Source organism: Anas acuta, chromosome 5 (genome assembly GCF_963932015.1).
Source record: "Anas acuta chromosome 5, bAnaAcu1.1, whole genome shotgun sequence".
Classification (NCBI taxonomy): domain Eukaryota; kingdom Metazoa; phylum Chordata; class Aves; order Anseriformes; family Anatidae; genus Anas; species Anas acuta.
In genome coordinates this window covers 30,648,000-30,657,495 of record NC_088983.1, presented here as the reverse complement: position 1 = coordinate 30,657,495, position 9,496 = coordinate 30,648,000, and the positions used below count along the sequence as shown (strand labels likewise).

Sequence of the window (9,496 nt, the reverse complement as noted above, 5' to 3'; positions counted from 1 at the left end):
AACCTCACTGGGCAGCCTGTTCCAGTGCTCTGTCGCCCTCCCAGCCAACTGGCAAGCGGCCCCCAGTTCTTCAGTCCCAAGCAGAAGTTGTGGCCATGCAGTGTTTCTCTGATGTGAAAGAGTAAGGACCAGAAAGGGAGCTTCCAGCTAGGTTTTTATCCTCTGCTGAGCTCCTGTGGCAGACAAGCATGCAATATCTTGCATCTCAGACCCCCAAGCCTTAGCAGCTAGGGCAAATGAAGAGTTCATCCATTCCTTGCTACACTACAGTCTTTGCATTCCCCTTAGGTGCCAAGTGGCTGAACTTTGGCTCTGTTAGGTAGGGCAACCCAAAATCTGCCTCTGCACTGGGGCATGGTTTTTGCCTTGCTGTGGAAAGGCCACATCTGCAGAGCTGCCTGGGAATACAGTTGAGTAGCTGAAGCAGCAGCAAAGCACAAGCAATTAATCAGATCTCTGGAAGCCAGTGGAGCTGTATAGTTTGTAGCAGACCTGGCATGAGCAGACAGTCTAGGAATTCGGGATTTAAAAAGGAAACAGGTCACATGGCTGGACTGATGATATGAGAAAGGAAGAAAGTCTTTATCATTAAAAACCCTCTGCTACACAGATTTAACTCCTCAGGGTCACTCAAGATAATGTGATCTGAGCTAACCAATGCAAGATTCAATAAAAGACTAAAAAATGGTCTTGAAATATAGCCAGCCAAATCAAGCTGAATGGCACATGGGGCATGTTTCAAGCCAGTGTCTCAGTTAGGTTGCAGTCCCCTCAACTGCACCTTGTATCATCTGGGCTGCTAAATTCAAGGAATCATAGTCTAGCCCAAGGAGAACAATCTTCTAGACAGAAGCATTCAGTAAGATGAACCTAGATGAAGTACACTCTCTTTTTTACTACATATTGACCATGAGAGCTAAGACTATCATTGACCTTATTGGCCATATTCTGTGCTCTTTGCCCTTAAAAAATAACTTCCCATTAATGATTAAGTAATACTTCAAGAAGATGAAATTTGGAAGAGAACCAATTTCTAGTTGAAGCAGGGACAGGAGACATTTTAGGAATAGGACCCAAACAGTCACTGCAGGACAAGAACCACATGGGGATAGATAGGGGCTGAAAACAGAGCAGCAAAATTTAATCCGCAGTAGAAGGCAGACACTGCTCATATCACCCTCTCCTGGCTTCTTTGTCACCCACAGTATGAATTCTGAAGTACATGGATGGTGCCACATACCCTGGCCCAGAAAATTGCTGCTCAGGATTCCCTGCTTTCTGCAGTGGAGTTGTCAATCGAGTGCCACTCACAAGTCCTAAAATGTGCTGACAGTCCGGGTCAGATCTTCAGCATCAGCAGATTTCTCTGTGAACGAGTAAAGAGCCAAATATCTCTAGTGTAAATATCAGGAAATATCCCAATTCCGGCCTCCAACACTAAGAACTTAACTAAGTTAAATGCAGAATTTTCATTATCCAGGTCAGTGGCAACCCCTTCATTAAGGGAGATGCCCAGCTTGTAAAGCAGAACTGGTAGCAGTTTATGAAAAATACACCATGTGGTTGCTGACTGCTACAGGAAGCAGCTCTTCCACGGGTCCTCAATGAAGGGAACAAACCTGTATGGTCAGTAAGATGTACCAGCATCCCTGCTCTAACAAAAAGTCACAAACTGGAGGATCCAAATGGGATTATATTGGATTTTCAGACTTTTTGACAACAGAGCATGTGAAAAGAGAGAACACAGCCCTTAAAAATGCCTGAATTATAAATCTGCAATTTCCTTTAATTGCACAAAGTTGGTTGTGGAAAACTTCAGGCCTTTTTCTTGCTTCATAAACTCTAACATTGAACAGAGACAGCAAAAACATACTTGAGAAATCCAGTTAACAAGGGATAATTTGCATGGCTTCATAGTCAGACCTTTATTGTTATTATTATTATTACTACTAGTACTATTACTACTATCTTCCTTATTTGGTTTATTTCTTCAAGAACATTTTTTACTCCTTCACGAATCCTCAGAATTTATATTTTCAACCAATTCTAGTTAGAAAAAGGCAGATTTCTGAACCGAGTGACATTTCCAGGAAAGGAAGGGAATTTTAGTCAAGAATCATTCATCTCCTCTCACTGGCTTTAGTATTTTTGGTTGGTTGGTTGGTTGGTTTTGTGTTTTAGTTATCCTGTTGTTTATACATAAATGCTAATGTCAGTGTAAGCGTGGCTGCCTCAGGTAATACTAGAGAAGGTTTCCCTTGTACTCAGCGGAAGACTAAGAAGTATTTTGGCCGGGTTTGTAAAACATGCCACTGAAATGCATTTATATTTTACAGAGACCTGCAGTCATAGCCCTGGTGCCGATAAGATCGCAAAGCCTGATCACAGCATGCTGAAACCAATGGAAAAATTCCCCTAGAGTTGGTAGCTGGGGGATCAATCCCTAAACTTTGATTCAGCAAAGACAAATCTATTTTTAATGTATCACTCCACCTAGTGGGGCTAATAAGTGCTTCAGGGCAAGCAACTGCTCAGCGCTTTGTGAGGTGTGACAGCAGCCACAAGAATGCATTATTACCCTCCCAAAAATGCTGCTACATTATCCTTCTGTTTCCAGGGTTGTTTGCATCCTACTGCAGAACTGTTAGGAGTAGCAGGACTTACCACAGTCTATTAAACCAGGAGAAAGAGGAAGCGGATGTGTAACCCATTTCATCTTTCTTAAAGCTAGAAGCATCAAAAGCCTTCTACAAAGTTGCTCAAGAGCACAACATCGTTGTATTTGACTAAAACGTATGGCTCCTTAAAAATAGACTGGGATCTGGTGTAATAACCAAATCTATAGTTTTAGAGATAAGCTGCAATACTTGTGAAGTCAGTTTCCCAAATTTCTAATTTGCACTTTATCAAGAGTAAACTAGCAATCTAGATCTCTTCAAAACCCAAGCGCAGAATCTTACTAGTTTTAAGCATTAATTCATTCTCCCCACGGAGATATCAATAGAAGGACTTCATATCACAAACACCACACAAAGAATAACATCAAGCAAATAACGGCATGTGCTCAGTACGAGAAAAGACAACTATTTATTTAGCACAGCGAGTTCAGTCATTTAAGCCTTCTACTTCTCAACAAATTTGGTTTCAATCTCGTTTCGATTCTGAGAGAGATGAATTTGCTCTTCTCAGCCTAGTTCTCGCTGGACGTTTTTTCTCAAAATGAAACCACCGCACAGCCTGGCACATTAAGGCAGAACAGGAGGTGTTTGCTAAGAGGATGTCGTTTGCAATTCAGGACTGAAGTGCACGGCCCCAGCTGCGTGCTTGGGAGCTTGTATGGCATCTACGCTTGATCTACCTGACTCAAGTCAACACTAGACCCACACTGTGAAAAGCACTACAACACAGTCCAGTACAGTTCAGTATTGGCTAAAAGTGCCTTATTTTTAAGCGAGTAGCCCACGCGAATATCCAGGGAGGGGGAACAGTGACTTTGAGCTCCTAGCACAATGGGCACATAGTACATTCGGCAGTTCGCTCGCCATACATTCTTTGCTCTGAGAAGAAACCAGGACAGAAAAAGGAATTCGGGTGCTGCATGGTGAGATGTGAATGGCACAGAAAAGACATCACGGACACTTTGTGTGAATGCAGAGGAACAAATGAAGGGTCATCTCCAGGTTTGTTTTGTGTGTTGTTTGTTTTTTTTTTTTTCCTTACAAAGAATGTGGCTTTACCCAGACTGCAGTAATATAAACCTGCAAGTATACATACATACACAGAATATTCAAGGCAGGGTGGTGTACAGACACACACACACACACGCACACATACACAGAGGTGTTTTTCCAAACCAAAGAGGTGGGCTCCAGAGAAAGGATCCGGACAGCAGGTGGTGTTAATTGATCGCAGTAAGCAGAAGTTCCATTATGAGACAAGACAAACCACGTTCACTGCCTAGCGAGGGCAAGCACGTGGTCACATACCCAGAGGATGAGCTGCAGTCCCAGCACCATCTCTGTGGTGTGTTTGTGGATGAAGTTACTGGCCTTGAATCCATCCACATGCCCTAAGGGCAAGGGGGGCTGGATGTGGACAGAAATGGTCAAGGCCCACATTGGCTGAGAACTGTTTTTCCCCTCTTCCCTTGCTGAACTTTAAGCTAAGGAAATAAAAACACAAAAACACTTCAGAAAGTAAAAACAAGCAGAAAAAAAAAAAAGCACTCAAATGAGGCAGGTGTTTCTTTTTCCTCCCCCTGCATCTACCTATGCTGGCCAATGCAGGATGGTTAGATGCTGCATCTGTAATGTCACACACTGCTAAAAAAAAAATAATGCTTTTTTAAAAATAAAAATAAATCCCACATCCGGGGTTGAAAGGGAGGAACAGACAGGGCAGATAGAAATATTTTTTTGAAGACAGAACTTGAAAACAGAAGTCGATGTCTGAAAATCACCAGCCCTACTTCGGCAAAACAAGAATCAGAACAGGGATAGCCGGCTTCCCTTCCTCATGGGCAACATAAACGAAATTTCTTACAAAATTCCCTCCATCCAAAAGCTGAAATCTCTTCCCCAGAGATCTGAGGGAAGGGGAGCACAGCAATAGCCATCCCTGTATCCAAACCCCACTCGTTTGGATACGTTACCCTGTACTTGGTGGGCACAGTCCTCCCAGTCACATAGATGAGGTTCCTGGCCGCACTGCACTGCAATTTGCTTCTGGTGTGTGCACCAAAATCTCCCTCATGGGGAAAGCAGAATGCACGGGTCAGGGTGCAAGCAGCAGCAGGGGGAGGTGGTGTGCAATGGGGCCTCACCCCAGCACGGCACAAGGATGTACCAAGGGCGCTGCCGGGGTCTGGGGGCTTTGTAGCACCCCAGGCTCTCAGTTTAGGTGCAGGCAGGAGATGCAGCAGCCCCACTGTGTGCTCTTGCAAGGCCCTCCCGCAGTTGCTGCAAGGGAGCGTTGCTGGGACTGCTTCTGAGTTATATTCTGTCTCACATCTCTGCTTCCCCAATACCTCTCACTCTCCTCTGTTGCTTGCACTCCCTTCTCCCACCCACAAAAAAAAATAAAAAATAAAAAATAAAGTAAACCACTAGACATCTGCAAAACAGGACGAGGGGAAATCAGTTCTTTAGATAAAAGTGACATTGTAGAGGCACCGAGCCATGGACCCTCTGCTTCCAGCACTGCTGCTAGGAGGCATGTGCACAACACAGAGGAAGAGTGCTTTCAGCTACCCGGATTTCCCCTGAGGCTGTTAGCACTCATACCAAAACCACCGTGAACCCAACATAACCATCTCCTGTCTCTGTACTGGTAAAAGTAGAGGTAGACATTAAACTCAAGCTGCAAGCAGCCTGTTGTTCATCAGAAGAGAGCATCTGATACTCCCAGAGGTTGCGTGCCTTTTGGGAATATTTTATGAGCCTTGGGGAAAAGAGGAGGATGACAAAGCTCAGCATAGGAATGGCCAGGCTGTGTCAAAAAAGGCTTTTATCTGGGGAAGCCATATGCACCCATCAGGCCAAATTTGGAGGCAAATTAGGATGTGAGCCAAGAGAAGAATTACCAGATTGGGTTATACACATCCACCATGCTATCCAGTAATTTTGCCAGAAGCAGGTACTACAAAGACAGTACCCAAGGCCTTTCTCTGGCCCAGTACCCACCAAATTTATACATCCAGGCTCAAAGACATGTCACGTGGCTCTTTAACTGATTTCTGCTGAACTCACCCCACCTTCTCATGCAAAACTCCATTGGCTGCAACTGCTGCTGAGCTCCAGAGGGCCTGTGATTCTGACCTCATCTAATCTCTGACCTCATCTGAGCTCTGACCTAATTTAAAAACACAGAGCAAGGTAAAGAGCCTTTTTGCAGTAGCACGGAAGCCCAAAATAGCCTAGTGGAAACTCTCAGAGTAAGATCTGCCCGCTTCTTGGTGTCAGGCGAAGGTCATCTGCCAATGCACTGAACACCCTCTGGTCGCCTGCCTTCCTTCTTGCAAGGTCTGGCTTTAGATCTGAGGTACTCACCAATGAAATCAGGCTGTTCCCCAGCATTGGGAATTTGTTTCCATTTCCAAGATGTAGAGGAATCACAGATCCCTGCCACTCACAGGAGGGAGGTGAGAAATCACCCTAGGATCACCAGATGGATTTCCAGTGCCCTTGACCAGGGTTTCCTTGGTGTGAAGCAGGTCAGTGTTATTTCTTATGGGGTCCCAGCTCTTGTCCACCCCTAAAACCTGCTTGTGCCTCCCTGTTTTCCTACCTTCTCATCTGCAGAGAGGCCAGAGCCTTCAGTGGGAAAACACCAGGTGAACAGCCTGATCCAGAGCCCCCAAGAAATAAAGAGTCCAGCTAACCTTAAGGGATTTTGGGCTGAGGCCACAGCATCTTGCAAAGCTCAGCCTAAATTTAGGAAATACTAGATCCAAAACAAAGCCTCTCTATCCCTGAACACTGCCCCCGTGACCTTGTTGATCTGTGGGATCTTGAAGGCTGCCAACGTGCAAGAAACCAAGCAGACGGCAGCTGCTGTCTGCCTGCAATCGGCATGGGATTTTGCCAGGTATCTCCATACACTGCTACCTGCACTGTCGGTCACGGTACAGTCCCTCTGCTCACTCTCTAGTTGGCAGCTCAGCCAGTGAAAAGACTTGTGTGATGTCCTGAGCTGCTTACTCAGCTCTGCCATACTGCAGCTTCCAGCTACAGCTGGCCTGGTTTCTCTGGGGCACTTTGGAGTTGGGTTTTTAACGGTGGGTTGATGAGCAGCAGGTACACGAGACCTATTAGAGATCACACTTTGCCCTACACACAATGACAGGTGAACTGGGTCTTCTCACTAGGCTCCATCTCTCCTTACATCTTCTTCACCACAACCCAACTTAGAAACAAACCAAACAGAAACCAAAACACAAAGCAGGGACTCTGGATGGGACAAAGAACACTTTGGACTTGAGAACAGGGGACTGCAAGAGAGGTGGGGGTGTCTCCCAGAGAGGACAGCAGGGAGGGGAGGGGACACCGTCATTTACACCGATCAGGAGAAGCTGTAATCTATACACAGTGGTATAAGCCAAGATATATTACATGAAAAGAACACACTGAGTGCATGGAGTTACCCACATCGGGTCAAACTGGCACAGTTGTCTTGAACAAGACTCTTGGAGTTGCGGTTGGTGTTTGTTGTTGACCTATCTAGCTCGCTCTATATATATAGATATGTATAGAATTTCTCTGCATGCATTTGTCTCAAAAGGAGCTGTACAGCCGGGTTGGGTTTCTCAGCCCACCCTGCCTTGGTCTTCATTTTTTCCGGGCTAGGAACGCCACTCCCACAATCACAGCTAGCGCAGCCACTGCCACTCCTCCGATGATGATCAAGGGCTTCATGTTGTCGAAGATGCTGCCTGGTGACTCCTCGGAGCTGTTTCCCTTGTGGTCAGAGTCAGGGGACTGGCCGGTGGCCTCCTGTGTCTCCGTGGCGGCTGGGCTGGGTTTCAGGTTGCTGTGGTTGTTCACGATGGCAGCATCGCCGCCTGCCTTCTTGGTGGCAGTGGCAGGAGCAGGCTGCTCTTTGGGGGTCTCCTTCTTGTCTGCATTGGTGGCAGGCACAGGGCTGGGCTTTTCTGGCTTTCCAGAGCTGGCGGCCTTGGCGTCGGGTTTGTTTCCACTTCGGACGTTGCCTTTGGAATCCATCCCTACGAGTGCTGTGGGCAGCGACTGGATGCCTCTCACAAGGGGAGCAAGCCCAGGTCTTCACCTCTGTCTGGCTGCTGGTTGAAGCAGAGGAGCCACCTGAGAGGGATGGCTTGGAGTGACTGTCTTGGGATGATGTTCACACTGGTGGTGTCCTACCTGGACATGTTACAGCACCTGGAAGAGAAAGCAGAGCACTGAGAGGTGAATGAAGACAGAGCAAGGCAGTGACATCCCAGCTGAAAGCAATGGAGAGGGACAGAAAAACCACAAAACTGTTGGTTCTTCCTTTAGTAACTGTGAGCTGCAGTCAAGGCATCTACGACAGTGCCTGCACTTGAGAGAACACCAACCATTCACACCAGCCATCACCTACTGCTGCCATGGCCATGGTCCATGTGAGACAACCTAATCCTAGCCATGTATGCAATGCCCTTTGTCAGTGACCAGATGTATTCATTTCCAACCAAATAAATCTTAATTTTCATTGGCTCACCACAGCTGCCTTCCTCCTGGGTAAGGTGAGAACATCTTGTTCCATGGAGAAACACATCTGTAGCTCCTCCCTGCCCGTAATTCACACTCACCCTTCTCATTTTACAGCAGTATCTCATGTGAAGTTTAACAAGTGGTTAATGTGATCTTGTCTGATACTCCCTATTTAGACAGGGACTGCATAATTAAAATGGATTAGTTCCTCAATTATCATGGGTATCAGAGCTACAAGGCTGTCAGCAATGCTACTGTAAGGCAAGGTAAGGGCCAGCTGCTGCCAAATGGTGTACTGACTCCAGTGCAGCTGCACGGATTTGTCAAAAAAAAGAAGATTTCGGTGGCTGAGAGTTCTCCCTCCTGTCTCCTCCTTGCAGTGGTTAGCTGGGCTTGCCTACAGAGCTGAGCAGGACGCCAGCTGTACTGCAGGTGGTTAGCTGGAGCCATTTTCCCCAAGGAGCTGATGAAAGCAGTAAACAGCACGGCTGCATCCCAGTAATTCAGCAGGCAGAGCAGGCTTCAAAGGGACAGAAAAAAAAACACAGCAAAAATATCATCCAGGCAGCAGTCTGGGCAGGACGAGGTGGGAGATGGCGCTCCCACCAGCACGTCCCTGCATGCAGGGGAGGAAGGAGAGGTGGCCGTGGGCAGCTCACCATCGGGCTGCCTCCAACAGCACCACGGCAGGTTTGGGAAATAGTGAATAAAGAGGAGGCAGCAGTCAGATCTGAGTCACCTGCTTCATTACCTCCCCGCTGACCTTCGGTGCTGGAGGGGCCTGCTGAGAGTGCTCTGCCTGCTAAGTGAAATATGAGCTTATTAGCTGTCTGGGTTTAGAAATAAAGAGGCTCCTCAGGAACCCCTACAGGTAGATGTTTCTTCCAGAGTGGCTCAGAGGGCAGATCTCTCCTTTAATGACAGACGGAGAAGGTCCTAGGGTGACAGCAGTACTTTGTGCTGCTGCCTCTTCAGAGAAATAATCTAACAAATGCTGTGTTTTAATCTCCACGTAAACCAAAATGCTGGTCTGGAGGAAACCTACTCAGAAATGTCAGGTTTGGGTTCAGAGCAAAACCAGACAACAGTTGCCTGCTTGGTGCGAGAAACTGCCCTCTCTCCTGGTCTCCCTGGGAACTGTTTCTTGTGTGATGGCCAGCACCCTCACCAGTGCTGGTCAACTGGAGCTGACTGGGGGAGCTGCAGCCTTGGAGTCATGCAAGTCCACAGTCCCGCGCTGCGTCACGCTTGTGACCTTGATACTAGTATGGCATATACTTCCCCTGAAC

The 9,496-nt window shown here is 46.9% G+C and overlaps 1 protein-coding gene across 3 annotated transcripts in view; it reads right to left on the bottom strand.

Annotated features, from left to right (window-relative positions):
• Positions 1-3,685: 3,685 nt before the first annotated feature.
• Positions 3,686-9,496, bottom strand: part of CEND1 (cell cycle exit and neuronal differentiation 1) — a 17,752-nt gene continuing 11,941 nt past the window's right edge. For all 3 annotated transcript variants that reach the window (XM_068685584.1, XM_068685585.1, XM_068685586.1), the window contains exon 2: positions 3,686-7,895. In XM_068685584.1, coding sequence (XP_068541685.1) covers positions 7,326-7,718 — 393 coding nt within the window. In that variant the 5' untranslated portion in view covers positions 7,719-7,895 and the 3' untranslated portion in view covers positions 3,686-7,325. The remainder of the gene's footprint in view (positions 7,896-9,496) is intronic.